This window comes from Folsomia candida, unplaced genomic scaffold, assembly GCF_002217175.1.
Source record: "Folsomia candida strain VU population unplaced genomic scaffold, ASM221717v1 Fcan01_Sc007, whole genome shotgun sequence".
Lineage (NCBI taxonomy): Eukaryota > Metazoa > Arthropoda > Collembola > Entomobryomorpha > Isotomidae > Folsomia > Folsomia candida.
The window spans coordinates 2,128,791-2,149,730 of NW_019091199.1; the positions used below are offsets into that span (position 1 = coordinate 2,128,791).

Sequence of the window (20,940 nt, forward strand, 5' to 3'; positions counted from 1 at the left end):
TTCTCCTACTTTCACCTGCTCCTCAGAAGCAATTTATCCCAGAATCTGTTCTCGACTACGTCAGTCACGTCTCTGACTTTGCCATAATGAGATCGTACATATTTATCCATCTCCTTCAACAATTTTACACCAATTATTACACACTTGTCAGCCATTAAAGTAATCAAGATAAGATTAATTGAAATTCATTCACCATGCTGTTGGTGGGAAATAATAAGTATACGAGATACGAAAACGGTGGGATTGTTCCACCGGCAGTGATAACGGACGAGTCGGACTACGAGGAGCAGGGAACGACCGGTCAAGACTCTGGGAACGAAGATGACGAGGATTTGGACGCATCTGAGGAAATATTTCTTCCACAAGAAGAGGATGACGACCCTGACTTTGAATCGCGGCCGTCGCCGGATATTGACGACGAGGAGATACTTTACAGGCAAATGGCCTACCCACCTCTTCCCGAATACAACCCTCCCATCGTGGATTATCAGTCGGACGAGAGTGGGAAGGCGCACAACTCATCAAAATATGTGTCAAAAAAGAAGGATACTCGATTCCATGCGAGAGAACGACTTGGAGTTCTCACTCCCATGGAAGAGGTCACGGAACCTCCGTCCAGCGCAGGGACGGAGGCCTCTGGGGTGCACCGTAGCAGAAACAGACACAAAAATACACGTTCTCGCCTTGTCAGGAAAAACAAGACTGGTCAAACGAAGGACGACCCTTCGAATCATCCTTCTGATGACCAGCAAAAGTCAATTTTGAAATCAAAGTCTCCCCTTGGGTCGCCGGATCGTAGAGTAAAATTTGTGGGAGCAGGTTCAGTCACTCAATCTGAAACAGAGTCGCAATCGTCCGAGTATTCAAAAAATAATTCTGACCACTCGACTCGAGCCAACGAAAGCTCGACGATCCAAGAAGAAGACGACGACGAGAGCCATGAAAGTGGAGACCCTGACGTCGAAGATGAGGCGGAAAGTATCTCAGCCGACGGCCCTATCAACGCCTCCCCCACAATGGAACAGGTCGAGAAAGTTGAAACTTGGCAGTTGGGCAGCGACAATGATAACCAAGAACCTCCAATGTCGAATATAGATGCAGAGTTTGCCAGTATTTTAGACGACATAATTGCAGAACTTCACAGTTGGGATCGGCTGGCCGGCACGGGAGCGAGCATATCTGAGGTAAGCTCTATTTAGCAATTAGCTAATAAACACTAACATCTAATTCAACCTGAATGTAAAACTATTGTGTTAGCCACCACCTTTATTTAGTAATGTAGATGAATTCATGCGTTAGTGCGATAAAAGTGACTGAGATTGACAGCTCATCATTTCAGAAAATAAAAGGAGGAGGGGAGCTATTTGTTTTGTTCTAAAATCATGTAGCATGTACTGGTATATGTATTTTTGAACAGTGTGTACCGTCGCTGTGGATGTTAACTTGGACTTATTTAGTGATTTAGGGTAACTGAGTTTGTGCATGCATATGGAATGTCACGACATAAGTATGCATGTAAAACTACAGTGTTGTATAGGCACACTTATTTTATTATTTTTATACAATCGTAACTCGTCTCGATTAATTTATCACCCCCACAACCCTTTCATAGTAAATGCATTGAAATTCACTTGAATTGTCATCCTGTGCCTGGCAAACTTCAATTTATAGCGCAATTAGGAAAATTAGTGTGCATTACTATTCCCACAGGACGACATACCAAGTGTTGGGTAAATTGTTATTGGAAAGTCAAAGTACATATTTTATCGCCATTAGAATTCTATAGATAGAAATGCTCCATTGTAACGATTTGGGGTCAAAATACCAGCAATAGCATCGCAGTAGTGTTATTCATATTGAATAATAATGCAAGAAATGAGTTCCGGCTTGTGACCCATTTTATTTGCTGAATGCGAGAAGAAATGACCACCTGGACAGAGTGACCTGGACATGCAAATACTTACGCGATGAAAAGTTTACTCTGCAAACATGATAAATGTGTGAACTCGTGTCTGTAATATATGGTCAAAGTAATAATGTTATTATGGCGTGAAAAAGAGCAAAATTCAATATGCATCAAGTATTATTGATATTGGTCAGTGCAATTGAGACGAGAACGTTCACTCCTCTACTCGGGCTTTCTCTTTCTTAAATAACTTATTATCGACGATGGATTTGTGGATATGTAGATTAGTCTGGAGCGTTGGTTTTGAAACGGTTTGCTGCTTGTTTGGTTAAATACTAAAATTTAACAGCACCCTAAAATACTCTCCTAAAATGAGCAGAAAAATAGGCTACGTATTGGATATGAATGCATTATTTTTTTCTTTTCCTCCAGGTGAATGCCAGTCGACAAGACCATTTAGCCAACATTTCGTCCCATCTGACTTCATACCTTGGTCAAGTTTCTCCTTCAACGGTGATGTCGAATCTTCCACAACTCATCCCCCTCATCACGTCCCTCTTAAGTCTGACAGAGCCGAGCTTCAGAGCTCAATTATCTTCACTCAATGCTGTCAACGTATTTTCCGACAAGCTGAAAGACTGTAAAATTCAGACAGGGCTAAAAATACTCCCACAAGCGGACCTCACCTGGTTGGTGCGAAGTCTATGTGACGTTTCCTCAGAATCTTCCAAATCTGTGCTAAAAAGTGTAGGAACTGCAGCCCTGGCATCGCTGGTGAAAGCGGCAGGCCCAGAAATGGTACTTTCCTCATCAACTTTACGATTCAACAAACAAATCAAGATGTATAACGGGTATTCATTTGTGTAATTTTCAGATATGCGAACCTATTTTACTAATTCTTTTGGGGGAGGATGAAAAAGTTCCCAAGAGGCCGTGAGTTAAAATGATTTCTGCCATGTGATCAGAATAATTATATAAATTTATTCAATGTGATTTATAAAAAGAGAGGGCAGTGGGAACATTGTGACCACGACGGGAATTCCTGGCGGTCCTCCGAAGACAAAAGCAACGGCACTGGACGCTCTCACCTTCGCCCTGCTTACTTTTCCAAGAGATGCATTTGATTTGGAAGTGGTCGCCAGATTGGTAAATTACACGATGTGATTTATTATGCATGCGTATTTCGTAAAATGATGGTTTGTTAAAGGCTATGGATATGTATGTTTTTGCAGGCTTGTCATTGTCTTCTTCACAATAAGCGCAGGGTTAGGCAAGCGGCACTGGAATGTCTCGCAGTGGTTGCGCATTCTTTGACGTCCGGAGTCGCTCTTCCACTTTTTCGAAAGTTTATATCCGAGGAAGAACTTGCTTTGATTTCCGAAGTTAACAATAACAGGTAAAAAGTGAAAAAATGAAACATAGCTCGATTAATCATAAGAAAGCTAAGTGATTCGAATACTTGTAATAATTTTGGTTTAATTCGCGTAGCCTCAACTCTGAAGAGACGCCTTCACCTTCAAAGCTAGTGGATTTTGCAAGCCACTACGACTCAGAACTGGAAATCGACCCTCGAATCTTTGGACCTCCTTCCAAAATCCCGGTTCCAATCAAAGTTTCAGAAGCCCATCAAAAACTTCAGACTGAAAGTTCTCCCAAAAAGATTCAAGCCCCCACATCACCAGCGAAACCCGTTCGGCGTCCTAACCCAACTTCGGCAGTTTCGGCCCGAATTTCCAGACATGTTCTACCATCCCCAAATGTGGAGGAGTTGGTCGAATATGGAGTGAAAATACCAGCCAACTGCCAACTCCTGAGCCGACAATCTCTCAAAGTGGGAGGACAGGAAGAATCCTGTGATGACGACGTGAGAGATGCATCTTCTTCCGGCGGAGGAGGGGCTGTGCGACACACGCTCCGAGAACGGCTATCTTCCGGTGGGGAAAGTTGTAGTAGCGTCAGCAACATTGAATACACGTTACTGGAACTGGACCCCATATTAAGTACTCATGGATCGAGTGGAGGTCGTCGCAACGGGCGCGGAAATAATAATGACGGTTCTCAAGAATTCATAATTGCTCCGGACGTCGAGTGGATCTTAAACGGAACGGGGGCAGTCAAAAAGTGTGACCCTACAACAATGTGAGTGGATATTGCCATATACTAAAATCATTTATACATATAAAATGATGCAACGAAACTACATTTGTTTATCGTCATTTCTTCGATTATCATGTGTCGAAAGTATTTCTTTCGAGGAAAACTAACACAAAACAAGATTACAATTTCCAGTTTTCAGAATGAGGCAATTTGCGATTTAAGGATTGACTCCCACTTTTGACAATTCTTTAACAATTTTTTTTCAATTTTGAATTGAAACTTGACATTTTCACTTTTCACAAATTAAAATAAAGTTTATTGCTTCCTTGCGCATCCACTACACCTCGTATCTCAGCATTAAAATCGTGTTGCTAAACTTTTGGCTTGCCATAAGAAATGATGTCGAAAATTGCCATTGCGTTTTTCCCGAAATATTAGAGTTGGTATTTTTACCATTGAAGAAGTACCGCCGATATTATTTGTTTTACATAAATCCACCATTTTCACAACCAATTCCGCTGGGCTAACTTTCGCCAACTTATTGCTTAGGTTACCAAAGGAGTTGAGCATCCTTGCTCCAGGGACAACAAAATATCAGCAGTGGAACAATAATTTGGGAAGTAAATCAGGAAATGAGTCGGATTTCAGCAGTTCTGTTGCCAGTAGTCAAACAAGGACTCTCGGAGGAGGCAACAATAGCGATAATAACATGAAACGGATCAACAGCACCAGGAACGACCTGCTCCAGGATTCTTTTGTTCAGGTATGAGCAACAGTTGGTCATGTGTCTACTTTTAACATCCATTTATCAACCAAATTTTATTGGTAATTATGATTACAATAACCGACCACATATACAATATAAGCCACCGTCATTTTAATCATATTGTTAGGCCAGTCTCATATCGTACATGCATAGGCAATATATTTCGGAAATCCTCTCTAGCTATTGATTTTTGCAGTCGAATAATTTTAGAAATGTTCATAATAATCCATTAAGTTTGATTGAAATGTGAAGTGAGTGGATATTTGGAGAGGAAAGTGTTAATATTTTATTGGATTATGATTGCATGAGGGAACAGTGTTTTGTATTAAGTTTTATTCGGAGGAAGGAGAGCACGACACGGTTCACTTGACCCAAATGACTGTCAAACCGCTGGTTCCGCTGCTCCCCTTTCCATCCCGGTGAAAGCAGCAAGTGAGCGAGCAAATGTGGAGAAACTGGAACACCTCGATTTTGAACTCACACGAATAATACATAACGCAATACTATTATTACGCCTGCTTTATTAACAGCGCTTTTCATCCAGGCCAATACTTCTGGGTCGGGTCATGCATATTACAATCAAATATTTTACCAGCACTCCATTTCAGCCACCACAGAGAATTGTTAGGAAATGGACACAACACTTACTCGATGCTTGTGCCTAAGCAATTTGAGCCTTGGTATAAAACCACCCACTTAAAACGCGTACAAAGTAAAAATGCTGGCTGGACATTACGATGGGACAAATATGCTTGGGCGCATAATAACTTGCTCCGATTCCGACATGTGAGGAATAATGTCCACACAAATTACGATGAAAGAGTTTTTTGTAGTGCTCTTGTTTCATTTCAAGCATTTGTTCCACATTTCCCTCTTAACAACCCAATCCAGAGTAATTTCAGGCACAAAAAAAAGAAAGCAGAGAAAATACGTACGTTAATGTGTACATGCACATGTCAGAATGTGAACTCAATAGAGAAAGGGGAAATTTTTAAGAGAATACTTGTAGAATTATCTAGGTTGACAGAGGAGCAATACAGATAATCAATTCTTTTTCTCTCTTCAAAGGAAAGAGGGTGCACTACTTTTATTATTTTTGTTTGACGAATAGTTGGTTTTATTCCACTCCAGTCCTCATCATTTCACAGAACGTTGACTTTCCAATTGTACAAATTGTGTGTCAAACTGATAAATATGGATGGAGCGTTCGTTAGTCTTTCAAAGACTATCTCGTGAAATATCGCTGGTCTGGTTTGGTTTTCTCAATCATTAAGTCAGTCTCAGAAGACGTAGATACATAGCAAAGAAATATTTGATACTGTGCTAATCGCCATGTGATAGTAGAGCATGATCGTGTACGTATGTTTGCAGTAGAATTTATGACTCGACGACTCCTCCTGCTCCATATTACGAACATTACTCGAAAGCAAACAAAGCGTCAATTCACTACCTTTCCATGTTAGTGGGAAATTCTGCTGGAAGGAGCATTACTGGTGTCTTTGGGAGGAAAGAAAAATACAGTTGTGTTTTCCACGTAGATTTGCTTGACCACAGTGGAATAAGAAAGTTCTGCTTTGTGTTTAGTTCAGGTGTCCTTTCCCGTGTTACCCCCCGTTACACATTCATACAACATGTACGTTACAGTTACGTATGTTGCAATTGCACGCGAGCTGAGCCACACATTCTATCGACATGGTGAGCTATATGCAAAGCAGAGCAAATAGTTAACTCTCGTACACACGCTGACCATTGGACATTTGGTTTTGCATGAAAGAACAACTTTCTCCTTCTGCGTCCAACTCTGCTCCGTTTGATACAAGTCGAGACCAGCAACTTAATCGTCTCATAGTTTCCCCATTGCGTTTCCTTTTCTTCATCTATCAGGACTCTGATTGGGCTTGAAACACCTTCTCGTAAACTGGAAGGTCAACCTTACCGTCATTGATCAACCATTTGCGTCGTATGCATTCATTCTGGGTTTAGTTCTGATTTGGTGCTACATAGAACAACTCTTCCATTGAATAATTTGTCGTTTTCCTCTGTGTTGCAATAATTAGAGTCGCGCAAGGTGCGGATAATTGTGTAATCATCTTTAGCGGTTTATGACATCAAATGAACAGTACTTTCTCTGTCAGTGTAAGTTCGACGATACTGAAATAAATTGGTCGCTTGACACGTGAATCTATCCCAAATGGGGTATTCGGTGCGTGAAATTGGTGAAAGTTGAGCTTGTATGAGCATAATGATGTATTCGCAAATGTACCACCCTTGGGGCTGCTACGGTCGACATCCTCGATATCCTCCTTTGAAACAGGGGCATCTGGTAAGCGACACGCTGCTCGTGGGGTCAAGTGATCTTGACGAAATTCCAAATTATACGAGTGATCAGTCCAATAATCACGGCGATAAACTTCCGCCGATTATGTCTTGGAATCAGGAATTTAAATACATTCATCCAGACATCGCCAACTCACAGGTTAAACATTTAATATTGTTAATGGAATTTTAATTATAATCTAGCGGAGAAAGAAAGGTATTGACTGATGAAGCGTAGGGGATGCATGCATGTTTGCTTAAATACGCAGATGTAAATGGCATAATTTTGGAAATATTCTTTCTTAGAATTAATATACCCCAAGTTAGGAATAAAGATTCTGTCTTCGTCATTACTCGAGGCATTCCTAGTAATTCAAACACGTCTACAAGTATTTTTTTAATGCGTGGGTTGAAGAAACACGCGAAAATACAATATATTGGCTCTGTACTTATTAAGATAGCAGATCTACTCGATATCGACAAATGAGAAAAGTACAACATTGCGGTTTGTATTTGGTTGCAGGAGCCCGTCCTGGGTCGTTACTACTACCCTCCCACGAGTCACATTGTATCGCCTCGTGCCGTGTTGAATACTTCTGATCCCCTCAGCAGTCGATTCTCGTCAAAGTCCTCGTACAATTTGTTACCCAGCAAGTACACAGTTATGAGAAACACTAATCAATATCGGGGAGGCGGTCACGACCTAGTTTCCCCTCACGTTCTACTTCCAGGCGCGTACGACAACCCATATGTGTCCAATGCTTACAGTGATAGCTCAGTGGGGACGACAGGAAGTTGGCACTCGGACTTGGGAAGTCTTTCTAAAATAAATTTGAAACCCAAACCCCTCGAACCCATTCAAAGTCTGCGTGAAAAGTTTTTCGAGTCGGCGAGGAGAAATGAGACGCTTCGGTCGGACTCCCAACAATCTGGGGCGACTGAAGAAGAGTCGGAACCTGAGCATGAGAAGACTGAATCCCAACACATAAAACCAGCAGCGAAACCTGCTCCCCCGAAACAACGGAACCAAAATGTTAACCAAGAGTCGAGAAAACCTCCCATTGCCCCCAGACCCATGGTCCCCCCAACCAACCTTCATGCTGACAACATCAGCAAGGGCAACAAGCGTGACGGGGTGACCTCGCAAGACGACGAGGTGTCCGTGAGGCGACAGACTGAAACGTTGATCCACGGTGGAGTGAGTCGAGAGTATCATGTTTATAATTCCAGGGTCGAAATTGACCCAGCAGCAGCAGCACGTTCCCCCATCGCTCCTCTGGGGTCATCTTTACCGCCCATGGTCAAACGAGGAGATGCGGACAGCGCTGGGTCTAATCACACAAGAGATTCCGGTGTCAGTGTGGGAAGTGTTGGTGGTGGTTCCAAAACGGTAAGTCAACGCAAAGCCTGTTGTGCAACAGACAATCGAAGAAAGTACATATGCATGTATACTACGCCGTACGGATGCTTTAATTGCTTGCATGCAAGTTTTATTCGCTAGCTCTGTATCAGTCTCTTAGTAATTATGAAATGATTGTTTTATGGATTTCAGCCACCCTCTGTTCACAACACGCCTCCCACTCATCACAAAAACCCATCCCTTAGTCAAAGAAACAGCTCGGCGGCACAGCGGGAACAGGCTGCGGTACATGACGCCAGGACGCAGCAGTTGAATAGAAATTGGCAAAGTACGCCGGATGTCCCACTCGAAACCAACGCTGAGAGGAATTTGGAGACATTGCAGTAAGTTGAGCCAGAAATTAGCATTAATTTCTAATAATCCCACGATCAATAGTTTTAACTTGTTCACAAAAATGTGCGTCACAAAAATATGCAAAATTCTAAAAAAAAACTTAGTTATTACACAGAATTGACAATGGCTTTTATGCTATTTGCAAAACCTACTCTTTAAAAGACGGGCTGGTGCATGGCTGTTTTGACAGGCAGAATATTAGTAAATATATATGAAATGTCGCCTATGTACCTACCCACCCATAAAAGCCGTTATTGAAAAAAGATGCACGTTTTATTGGAAAACTGACAGCCACGTATGACAAGGTAGGCAGGGAAATAAGCCGTCGTATGCAGTTGTGTTTGAGAATATCGTTTCACAGCTTATTAACGACTTTCTTTCTTCAGGAGCGTTATAAATTGATGCCGAGAGTGAACGTCCCCGGTGAATTTGTCAGGCGATGGGTGAAATAGTTGAAATGAAAGTCAGTATGTTTTCTACACTTCCGCACGTCATGTGAACCTCCTGTTCTCTGCAGATTTTTTATTAGGTTAAAAAAATCGGTAGTAACAAAATAATGGTGTAATCCAGCCAATTTGGACAAGGCACTACGACTCAGTTTCACGACATTACATATTTCGTTACTTGTTTCGAAACTAATTACAAACCATCGAAATGTGCTGTTTTGGGACCTGTGTTGGGCTCCAGAAGCTTTGGAGCAAAGGCAGTAACATTGCTAATGATCTGGTGAAAGTGAGCACCCCAGTGCTAGAATTTCATCCAATTAGTGAAAAAGAAAGGCTTTTCGCAAAGAAATTATTACTCGTTGTATCGCATCCTTCAGAAGCACCGTCGTCATTAAGCAGTAAACAGATCAGCGACTCGATCACGGATGTATCACCGCGCAGAATACCCAGGTACATGGACGACTAATGACAAATCTCAATACACATAGACAGATTAAATGGCATTTAAGATAATTATTAGTCCGAGCTACAATATCCTCAATACTGCGACGTTGCTAATGATCTTGGTCATGAAGATATATGTCAACGAAATATGTACATAAGTCGCAAGCACATATTTATTTTGTGAATGCAATGCACATAAAGGAAACAATAAATTCGCAAAAACTATTATATAGATTTGCCAATACACAACAGCTTGTGTTCGTGGGGGCTAATTTTGGCGTTGGCGTGTTCTCATGCTGATTGTGGAGCACACTCTTTCCGCTGAGATCGATAAGCCAGTTGGACTACTTTCTTGCTCTTTGATGAATGTTTTACCCATTTCCACAAACACCTGGGCATGTTGAGCTATTGTAGTAGAGAAGAGGCAATCAAGAAATGAAAAGGTGTTGATAAGGTTTAATATTCATATGTACGAGAGCATAGTTTTTGGACGAGATACCAAACAATCGCATTGATTTATTCCTCAAACGTATTCCATCTAGTAATATATTTCCCATTATTTGCTCTTCTCATCCATGTGCATAATATTCAACCTTGCAAATCCACTTTTATATTATGGTTCAGTCGTTGCGTCGCAAAAAAGGTGATCGATTTAATAAAATTCAATGGCATTACATATTATGCACACACTCGACACGAGAAAACCTGGTCTCCTATTGCTCCACAGAATACGCAGTCCAGACGTAGAGCTGCTTTCTCCACATTATGATTTACTTTCACTCGGACAACCGTCGTCATCATGGTCGTCTCCTAAATGACTCAAGGGCTGTCAATGCATAAACTACATATTGTAAATCATGTTTCTCATCGTCAGTTGGAGTGTTGGAGGAACAAAGCAGTTCAAACATGGTTTATTAGTTTCTTGGTGGACATGCGTCATTCACGATGCTTCATTCTTTATGGTAATGACTAGACTATTAATGAATGTCAGTATGAAGGCCAAACTTTTTTTCTCTTGTGACAATTTTGATTAGTGTCAACCAGGAATTGTGGATTCAATTATTTTCTCCCTCCTTAATCAATCATTAAATTGATAGTAATCTACTTAAGACTTATGGAAAATTTAAAAATACGTCCAATTAGAAATTATTAGAGTTAAGAATACAATTATTGAATAATAATCGAGGTATACCAAATATACAATGCTTGGACAAACGTTAGGACTTTACGAGTGATATCTCATAAAATATAGGAAATTAGAAGTTCATTATGTTACTAGAACCCTATCTGATAATTAAGTCCTCAGAATGTATGACCTCATCAGCGATGTGAAGAAGCTTACATATGCAAATATTTCACCTCTTAACTGATTCTCAGAGTCATGATCATCATTAATTGTTTACTCGTGAGATCTAAAACCGTGTATGCCAACAACTTAACAAGGTGCACTCTAAATCCATAAATGTGCTAACTTGATGAATAAACATTTACCTTCTAACCGTGCTAACTCTCACTTGTTGATGATCGAGAGAGTAGATTCCATACAAGTCTAAGCTCCGTTCATCATTTGCATAATTGTGATGCACATTGAGTGCCAAAATTAGCTAACTTAAGCTAAACTAAACTTCACGATGAGGATTCATTTATTTTAAATACTTCATTTGAACTAATTCGCAGGCGAAATCGGTCAGGCAGTTCCAGTCGCATCAAAACCCAGATCCCAAAACCAGCCCAAGTGTCCGCGAGTGAGGAGAGCATGCCCGTCCACAGGAAACCCGTTTTGGCGAGACGAGGTCAGTCTGTGACCAGAACGTCGTCCTCCCAAGTCAACGGCGAGCATGAGCAGTCTTCCCTGCCCCGCATGAACAAGTTCTCTGGAAACTCGGTCCGAGACCATGAGGGGAGAAAGCCATTCGACAGAAATGGGTCAGGTGATCATTTGGATGATGATGAAGATGGGGGTCATTACATCCAAAATAACAATGTCGTCTACTCCTACCAAGTGGATAATTCCTACTCCAAATCTTCATCCCTGTCTCCTCCCGAACTGAGAAACTCCGTCTCCACTGGGAATTTAACACGAGACACGGACGTTATTAGGTCACGAATCCCGGCCTCCAAGTCTACATATTTCGAGGTTGGAGAGGACGAGGGTCCAAGAACAGTGCGGCTGTCGTCACGTCGTGAAGGACCCTTTGGCGACGTGAGAGCTTCCATTGATGACGATATCGATCAAGGAGCAACCACGCTACCAAGCAGAAGAAACCCTGTTTCGAAAGCTACCACGGGAAGAATTGTACCCACGAAAGTCTACAAAGGGTAATTTATTTAATACTTATAAAAACCTCTGTCGTAATTTCCTGTTGTGTTGTATGGATAGGATTTTTAATTACATTAACAAATTAGTAATTCGTGTATCTACGAATGTGTTTTGTAAATTTTTTATTTAGATCGTTCCGGGAAATAAATAGTAAAAAGGCTGCGTCCAACGGTTCCACCCGAAACGAAATTTTCCCCTCAGATTTGAAGCCAGTCACATCTCCCAAGCACGCTCTACCTACAGCACTAGGCCAGTTAGAGTCATCAGATTGGTAAGTAAATATGGGTAATATGTGTCATTATGGATAAGGTAATTGCGCCCATTATTGAGGACGGGAAAGTTAATCATCCAATTTCATTAGGGAAACAAATGTGGACGGTTTTCGTCAAATGGTTCGAATGGTTCGTTTCGATCAAGACGCCATTAGAAATGACCTCCACAATATCAACCTTTCTGGAATCAAGCACTTGTCTAATCTTCGCTCACAAGTTTGCAGATCGGCAATCCTATTTTTTGAAGAGTTATTTACCCACTTGGGAAGGTCAATGGAAATGGTACGTACTTACATACTTACATATAAATATTGGCGTATTCTTGTTTATGCGGGTGGATTAAATATAGATTCAAGTGAGTTTATTTAATTTGTTTTCTTCAGGATTGTGAAAAAATCGCCGAAAAACTTTTGGACAAGTCGGCAGATACCAACAAATTTATTCGAGAAGCGTCGGGAAGGGCATTGGAGGCCATGATGATAAATGTGACTCCGCTGAAAGGATTAACTTGTTTGGATTTGTTCGGAACGAGGTAATTCCCATTCCTTGAGCTCACAAAATACAAATCACTTGGGCCCATGCAATGCCAAAGTTTATTCAGAATAAACTTTCCCCATTTCCTACTACTTCTACTCCATCATAATTGCTGCAATATTTTTTTGCCAGTAATATGCTAGCACTTACGTATATTTATGCTATGCATCTGTATATGCTAACATACATATGTATGTACTCATAAAAGACAATTATATTATCATGGACATGACCTTGGACCTTCAAGTAATTATGGGTTGATTACTTTCAGACATCGAAACCCAGTTGTGCGATGTATGGCATCGAAATTGACTGCAAAGTTGGTGAGCACGGTGGGACCGGAGCGATGTCTTGGTGAGCTGTCGGAGAGATTGTTGCCAATGTTATGCAAACTATTGCAAGAGGGCAGTTTGGAAACGAGGTATTGGATCCTTGCTAAACCGTCGATTGTATGTACTTAAAAAGAAACTGTTAACTTTTTAACAAATTTTGTCTCGTGCAGGACTTCGGCTAAAACTGCAATGTCTATGCTGATGACGCAGCCATCTTTCCACGTGCTGCTGAGACGTCATGTACCTGTGGATATTCTTCGTCATGCACAAAAAAATATTGATGCCCTTCAAAAATTTTAATATCTGAGAATAAACTACGTAGACATTTTTTGAATACTGACTGAGTTCACTCTTTTTACATCACTTTCTTGTTGAAAGATGTGATTTTTTACAAAGCTGACAAAATTATCTATTACTTGGTGTGTGACATGTAAAGTCTCTTGCTTCTTATTTTTGAAAAGTCCACACGAGAAACTTGAAATCTCCACTTTTTGCATCAGCCCCCATTGCATTACTTGCCACCACACGATATCCCAAATCGTCGAATAAGTTAAAAACAGGGTTCAGGTTGACCACCGGTGCAGTCGTGTCTTCAACAACAAAATTTACTTAAAATTAATGCCTCTTTTCTAACTGCAACTATATATTAACTATGTATTTATGTAAGTTGTAATTCTGTGTAACCTGTGCTAAGCTCACTCCAAGTTAAAGTGACGTACGTCTGCACCCCGGAACCCAAGAATCTGTCCACTGGTCGATAATCATAAGTACTAATTGTGTTGGATTGAGGTTTCAATGTTTGCAGCTTATCAACATGGTTTTGCGGCATACCACTAACCACTACCCACCATTCCATCCCCTTGCTTGATCGCATTCTAAGGGCACCACTGATTTAAACCTTTTCTTTATCGCATAAAAGATTAATTAAAACTTACTTGAGGTTAATCACGGGCATTTTATAAAAGTCGGGTTGGTTGGGCAAACGAATTTTTCAATATGCAAATGTAGTGATTTGATTCAATTTTATTTTAATGCAGTAATTATTAGTTTAAAGTGTATTCGATTGTATGCGAATTTCGCATTGCAAAACGATAATTATTATTGAGCAGGAGTACACAGTACAAGTGCAAATAACGATGTGTATGCATTTATAAAATGACATTGGGAAGCATTTTCTGTGTTTATTGAATTTTATGCGCTAAATCTCTTGCAGATTGGTTTGGATTGTTAAATTATAAACTGCTTTTATTGTCATATACCGACACTATCTAATCTAAAGGGATTACATAATTATGCGGTTAACTTACATATTTTGCGGTAAATTACCATTCCCAACCCAGATCTCTCCTTTTAGCATAATTATAAATAGCAGTGGAAAGTTTTACATTGGCATGAAACAATCATGAGAGAAATTGCAAAATATGTTGTGTTGTTAAAACAGGATAATCTTTACTTAAACCCCTCCATACTACGATGCATACACGATATCAATGCAATAAAAAAGACCTACACATTACAAACATAATTATTAATATTGGAGGAATACACAATAAATAGTTTTAAAATTCATCCATAGGAAATAAAATCATGATAGTTGTACAAATTAGTCGTAGATAAATAATAGTAGTACAAAACTTATTTTGAACTGCCCCCAATTAGGGCTTCGTCCATTAAGTCGTCATCAATTTGGTAAGGCGACGCAGCAGGGGAGGCAGACATCTGAACCAGAGGACTCCGTAGCAGAGCAGGTGAGGGCGAGTTAGGTTGAGGCGAGTGGACGATATGCACTGACGCGATGGACATGGTCGCACCACCTCCTCCAACCCCTCCCAAGGGACTTGGCACTCCCTTCGGTGACGCCGGAGGAGCAAAGACAACTGTCTGTGGAGAAGCAAAAGACGAATTACTTGATGAACTGGAAAGATCAACTGGAGCTGGGGGTGGAGGCATTTCTGGAGACTTTGATTTCTCTTCGACACATTTTTCAACAGTTTCCGATGATACACTTGTTGCTGAGTTTGGAGGGACAGTTTCAATTTCTTTTAATATTGGTACTGCAGAGGTATAATTGCTGTTAGCATGCCCATCATCAATAATAAGTCGATCTTCGTCTACGTCTTCAGGTGGGATTTGAGGGGGTGGCTGTGTCTGCAGATTCATTATCTGCGGAGGAGTTGGAATGCGAGCAGGAGACTGTTGCTGCTGTTGAGTTGCTGTTTCTGGGGGTGGAGTCACATTCATTCCACTTGGCGCCTGAACGGCATTTGGACCATCTGCGTTAAGAGGGGTGCCTGGGCTACTAACGGGATTCGTAGGAATTGTTTGTGGAGCACTGCTACTGTTCACTACAAGGTTAACGGGGTCAGGAGATTCAGGGGAAGTAAAATCCATACTGGAAACCTCATTGGTTCCTGAATTATTATTCCTGTTTATGCCGTGACCCAGTGGTGGTGACGTCGAGGCCAATAAACCTTTGGCTTGTTCTACTGCTTGCGGCGCTTGGGGTTGAGTAAACATGATGGCAGAATCCTCAGATTTTGATTTCTCCATGAACAAAGGGACTGAAGGTGCTATACTGTTAACTTCAATGAGGGCCGGAGGCTCTGAACGCCACGAGCCATCCGAGCTAGTGGCGGTGGAACATATTTCAGAAACCAACTCTGGTGGGGCCGTCGTATCCATTTCCATTGAGCTCGATGCTCCAACAAGAGATGCTGCTGGCACAGTAGATGATGTTGAAGCCTTTTCTTTAGCCAAACTAAAGTCCATAAAGTTGGACGTGAGAGATGGAGGTGGAGTCGATTTGCCAGATTTGCTAGTCAAAGTTGACGAAGAAGAAGATATATCTTTTTCTATACTGCTGCTGCTGCTGGTCGTCTTGTTGGAGTTGCTATTATTTTCATATGCGTTACTTGCACCTCGAGACTTTTTCGGGATTTGGAATTTGTTTGGATCAAAAATTGGAGCGGATGCGAAAGTTCCCGATTCCAAGCTTTTGACGGAACCAGGAAGAAACAGCTTTTTGGTCAAATCTTCAGATTCCAATCTGGGTGGTTTACCATCCTTTACTTTAGAGGACGGCGTGTTTCCAGGTTTCAATGATGATAAATCTTTCATCAGATCCTTGTTGATCGGGGTCGACTTTTTAGTGACAATGGCCAATTTTGCAGACAAGGCGGACAAGTGGGACAAGGGTTTCATACCAGGAATACCTTTTTTTATAACACCGCTGAGTGGGCTTTTAAGTCCGAGGCCACCAGGTTTTGGGGATTTTGTTGGATCCTTCAGCTTGGCCTTATTTATGGTCAGTTTCAACCCTTGACCTCCCTTTACCATGTACTCCTGTCCGGGCACAGTCGAATTTGCTGTGAGAGCTTTCTTTTGCTGCATTACATCATTGGTAATGGCAGAGGATACTTTCAAGTAGTCCTTCGCACTCATGGTTGTTGCTGCAGCAGAAGATGCGGAGGATTCCTTCTTGTCCAAGGAAGAAGAAGATGATGATGAGGAAGGAGGTCCACCAATGCTTGGTACTTCTGTGGAGGAGTGAACGGATTTTAACTTATCAATTACAGCAGCCAGACCACCTTTCTTGGCAATGTTGGTAGCAGCATGAGGTTTCTGAGCAGCATTGGCAACCAAGGTGGCAGCAGCTTGTTGTAATGCAGTAACTGCGGCTTGATTTGCTTGACTCATTAACTTGGCATCTGTGGTCGTCATTCTTGAACCCTCCATTCCACCAATTAGCTGGTTATTGCTGTCCCCTCCCGTCCCTTGCTGCTTAACTGGGGATGAGGGTACCGCAACTGCAGCGGGCGAGAGTGCCTTCAGCTGCGGTATGTTACCCATTCCCATAAAGCTTTTAAGTCCTTTTGTGTTGGGCTTCTTTATCTTTTGCTTAACTGCACTGTTTTCTCCGAGTTTCGGAGAGTTTGGTGTTGATGACGATGAGACTGATTTAAGTGTAGAAACACTTGGTTTGCCTTGACTGGTTGGGACACTTGGTTTAGAGGGACTGTTAAGAAGCAAGTTGGGCGAAGTAGGTTTTTTTGTAAAGTTGATATTTGGAGATATTCTGCCTCTGTTGTCCAGAAATGGGAGCTTTGTTGGTCGACCATCTCCTTCGCTTCCTCCTGCTGAAGGATCAAACTTTCTTTTCCCAGGAACTGTCCGATCTTTTGGCTTCTTGGGCTTATCCTGTTTCTCGTTGTTGTTATTGCTGTTGTTATTGGACTTTGCACTTGACATGATTGGAGTTACTGTCAAAGATGTTGGAATAGAAACTGGATTGTTATGAGGAAGAGGAATTATTTCGATGCCTGGTCGAATGGATGCTAAGAGTGAGGTGACGCTACTACTGGTTGTTGAGACTGGTGTAATACTGAGGCTTGGGGTAACCAGTGGTTTAAAGTCTTGTCCCTCAATAAGACTTTGAATGCTGGATATGTCCTCAGAAGAGTGTGAATCTAATGATAAGCTTCGTTTGGGAGTTGTCTTTTTAATAGCCATTTGTTTCTTGAAGGAATCCAAGTCATCTATGCTTTCCGATGACGTGTTCACAGGTGTAATGTCAATATTCCATCGAGAGTCAGGAAGTTGGTCCATGCCCAATTCAGTCATTAGCATATTTATGGCTGATGATTTGTCAACAGCAGCTCCACTCCCATCCGAGCTGTCACTTTGGCGTCGCATAGGACTGTGAGGAGGTCTAGAGGGAGACTGGCTTGGTCGAATCGATTGCGGACTAACTTTAGGGGATGGCAAATTGTCCGTCGTGTTCTTTCGCTTTCGTCTTTTCTGTGTCTGACCGACTTGATCTAGTAAACCCATCAGCATTTGAGACGGAGTTGCAGGATTCTGTCCCATCTGCGAAGCAATCATTTGAATGGCCATATTCTGAGTGATATTTGGAAATGGAGGACCCCCAGCCGCTAGGTTCATCTGGTTCAGATATGGATTCATATACGAAAGAATATCCATTGGACTCTGTGGAGATTGGCTCGCATAATTGCCAACCGGTGAAATACTGTAGGATGACGAGGCAGATAGTGGTGGTGGCGGTGGAGGCTTGTTGGTGGCATTTCCTGCTGCTACATTGTTGAAGTTCATTATCCCAGGGGGAACCATAACGTTTTGATGGCTCGCATTTGATTTACGGTCAGCCGATTCTGCTCCGCAAGACCTGTCGTTTATTCGGGTAACATCCAAGTTGCCTAATCCATTTCCTCCAACAGCCACGCTGAAGTCGGGATTTGGAGGATCCGCTTTTGCTTTCATACTCTGCCAACGTCGGATGACAGCTCGAAGAGTAATTGGTATTGACATGCTCCTGCAAGAAAACATAATCATCAAATTGTTAATTTAAGTAGCACAATCGTATTGTTAATGGAATAGTTGCGGTACACGTATTTACCTTTTTACAACTTTGCAAGCATGTTCTTCCAGAGTTGGGATGATATCAGTAACATTGGCCACCGCATGAAGATGACAATGAGGATGAGTAACATCTCTTAAATCAAATTCTAGCGTGACCAGGGAGTCGTCCAAAGGATGTTGAAACGAAACTGACAGCTTCTGGTGGGACAAGGCGCTCACTTCAAACACGATGTGATCCAATTCTGTTTAAAACAAGCCAAAATTTACTTTAAAAAATCACCAAAATTAATAATATGAAGATTTGGTAGATTTACTGACTAACCTGGTTTACTACCAACTCTAACACAGCTCCCCACGAGGGTATTAAAAGCTGATTGTTGGCGCAAAATAGCCACCACTTGTGGTAGCTGAGAAGCCAATGTAAAGCAAATTGAGGACACCATGACTCCTTCCAAACATGTAGTATCTGTCATGAAATAGCAGTGAACTTGATCTGGTAAAGCGACAAACAAGCCTTGCTCTGAACAGTTCAAAGCTCCGTCTGATAGCTGGTGAGTCACCAGATTTAAAATTGGCTGGGTGTCGGTCAAATCAAACGATTCAATTTCAGTTGTTGCATGAATTGCTTTAAGTAGATCTATGCATATCGGCATAGGCTTTCCAAAGTTCAAGACAAAGCAGGCAGGCAGAACCGTGCTGTTTGTGGCATTGAGAACTCCATACCTCGGTATGCTGAAAAAAAATTAAACTTGTGAAGACTCGTCATTTATAGTAAGTAATTATCATTAATTTTGGTTTTATTTTAATGTTTGTTACATACGTTTTCCCATCTGGTGTTCGGGTCAAGTTAACGGTTGTACTCATTTGAAGCTTGTGGGATGATGAAGCTTGAATGTGAATGGTGGCAGAACTCCCAAGTTTGTTGCTTATTACGGTGTTAACATCATTTGAAAGCATAGATTTTGTGGTAACGTCCAAAAACTCGTAAGGTGAAATGAAATATACAAGTTTCACAGGGTGCCCACCTTTCCTTGGTTGAAGTAGACCCAGCAAACATTTCATAATAACAGTATCCGCTTCGTTGATGTGTGAATACGTGGTTGATATTGAAGCCAAGTCGGCTTCGAGGCACTGAAGGGCAATATAAGCCTTGCTTTTGATTTTCTTATCCGCAGTAAGCTGATATATCGAAACTAGTCCTTCCAAATGTGCTGTAAAATCTTGAAAGTTTGTTTTCTTCAGACTTTCCACAATTTCCGGGCAACTCTACAACAAAATACAACAAAATAAGTCGACTAAAGTACAAAATAGTACAAACCAAACATGGACAAACAGACACAAACCTGTTGTTCAGTTTTTCCTTCATGTTGAATTTTAACATCTTCGACCATTCCATTAGAGTCAATCAAGAGTTCCAAGTAAAACATATCGGAATGAATGAACCACTCGTGGCCGGTTCCCCCAGGGGTAAACCGTAGACCCAACTGTCTTGCAACCATTTCCAGCCTCTCCACCATGCTCTGCAGCGAATTCACTCGGAGAGACTGTTGCAACGAGTCCAAAGACTTTTGAAGATTTCCTTTGTCATTTTGATCAATTATACACCTCCTCTCCTATTGTGTCAGTGAAAATAGATACTCATTTACAAACTATTTAAAATGCATACAAAGTCTAAATTGATTTTACCATAAGTGCTTGACGAATGTTTTTTGATGTGTCCACCAAAGGTTTCAACTGGACTGATTTTTGCCTCAATTTCTCCATCAGCAAATCCAGCTGCCATTTTGGAGGTTTTTCCCCCTCCTTGCCACTACTACTACTGTTACAATTACTACTGGGGCCAACAGTCGAGGACCCCAGTAAGGACGCAAGGGATATTCCAGGAGGGGAAGAACCGTTAGTTATTGCGTTTGTTGTTGTACATGCTGCACTTGACGTTGATGTGTCCATCGAAGTAATTGACCGGGACGAGTTGGCCGTTGTTGTAACCTGCCCTACCTCCATCGTCCCACCCACCACGTTGGAAACCTATGGGGAATTACATAAATTGAATATTTAAAAAAAGTTTAGATAATGCGAATCTATTCAGTAAAACAATAGCAAATTCAATGGAATTAAACGGAAACTTATTAAATTGCATGTAGAAATTAAAGTACAACATTTCTATTAATTAAAGCTTACCAAATAAATGTGTGAAATTCAAAGTTGCACTTTTTTAATTTCGAGCTTTCTCTTCGTAAATTTGTATTTATGGGTTGATCGACCGAAATAGCAGAGTCTGAGCAGATGCGCCACGTCCACATCCTCCGTGGGGCATTCTGACATGGTCAATTTGACAAAATAACGTCTCATTTGATGCATAGCTTCATGCATTGACC

The 20,940-nt window shown here is 41.4% G+C and overlaps 2 protein-coding genes across 2 annotated transcripts; one reads left to right on the forward strand and one right to left on the reverse strand.

Moving 5' to 3' along the window:
- The first annotated feature begins 68 nt into the window (after positions 1-68).
- Positions 69-13,522, forward strand: LOC110851615. Its single transcript, XM_022099469.2, has 15 exons — positions 69-1,184; positions 2,339-2,704; positions 2,781-2,839; positions 2,911-3,052; positions 3,139-3,302; positions 3,395-4,045; positions 4,553-4,766; positions 7,609-8,475; positions 8,638-8,828; positions 11,406-12,047; positions 12,179-12,319; positions 12,410-12,602; positions 12,704-12,852; positions 13,126-13,275; positions 13,357-13,522. Exons 1-15 carry the CDS (start codon positions 195-197, stop codon positions 13,484-13,486), a joined length of 5,049 nt encoding a protein of 1,682 aa, XP_021955161.2. The 5' UTR covers positions 69-194; the 3' UTR covers positions 13,487-13,522.
- An 820-nt stretch (positions 13,523-14,342) lies between these two features.
- On the reverse strand, positions 14,343-20,880 carry LOC110851614 (mediator of RNA polymerase II transcription subunit 1-like). Its single transcript, XM_022099468.2, has 7 exons — positions 20,744-20,880; positions 20,249-20,590; positions 19,906-20,175; positions 19,383-19,828; positions 18,885-19,294; positions 18,600-18,804; positions 14,343-18,515 (listed from the first exon to the last, which is right to left on the reverse strand). The coding sequence occupies exons 2-7, from the start codon at positions 20,564-20,566 to the stop codon at positions 14,822-14,824; spliced, it is 5,343 nt and encodes a 1,780-aa protein (XP_021955160.1). The 5' UTR covers positions 20,567-20,590; positions 20,744-20,880; the 3' UTR covers positions 14,343-14,821.
- Positions 20,881-20,940: the final 60 nt, after the last annotated feature.

What these genes read in the sequence shown, in the direction of transcription:
- LOC110851615 (XM_022099469.2), top strand. Translation starts at nt 195, where the DNA reads ATGCTGTTGGTGGGAAATAATAAGTATACGAGATACGAAAACGGTGGG. An exon ending in TTGGTGGTGGTTCCAAAACG is followed by an intron (nt 8,476 to 8,637) that starts GTAAGTCAACGC and finishes TATGGATTTCAG; the next exon opens with CCACCCTCTGTTCACAACAC. An exon ending in TGGGAAGGTCAATGGAAATG is followed by an intron (nt 12,603 to 12,703) that starts GTACGTACTTAC and finishes TGTTTTCTTCAG; the next exon opens with GATTGTGAAAAAATCGCCGA.
- LOC110851614 (XM_022099468.2), bottom strand. Translation starts at nt 20,566, where the DNA reads ATGGAGGTAGGGCAGGTTACAACAACGGCCAACTCGTCCCGGTCAATT. An exon ending in ACATTCGTCAAGCACTTATG is followed by an intron (nt 20,176 to 20,248) that starts GTAAAATCAATT and finishes CTGACACAATAG; the next exon opens with GAGAGGAGGTGTATAATTGA. An exon ending in GCTTGCAAAGTTGTAAAAAG is followed by an intron (nt 18,516 to 18,599) that starts GTAAATACGTGT and finishes GTTTTCTTGCAG; the next exon opens with GAGCATGTCAATACCAATTA.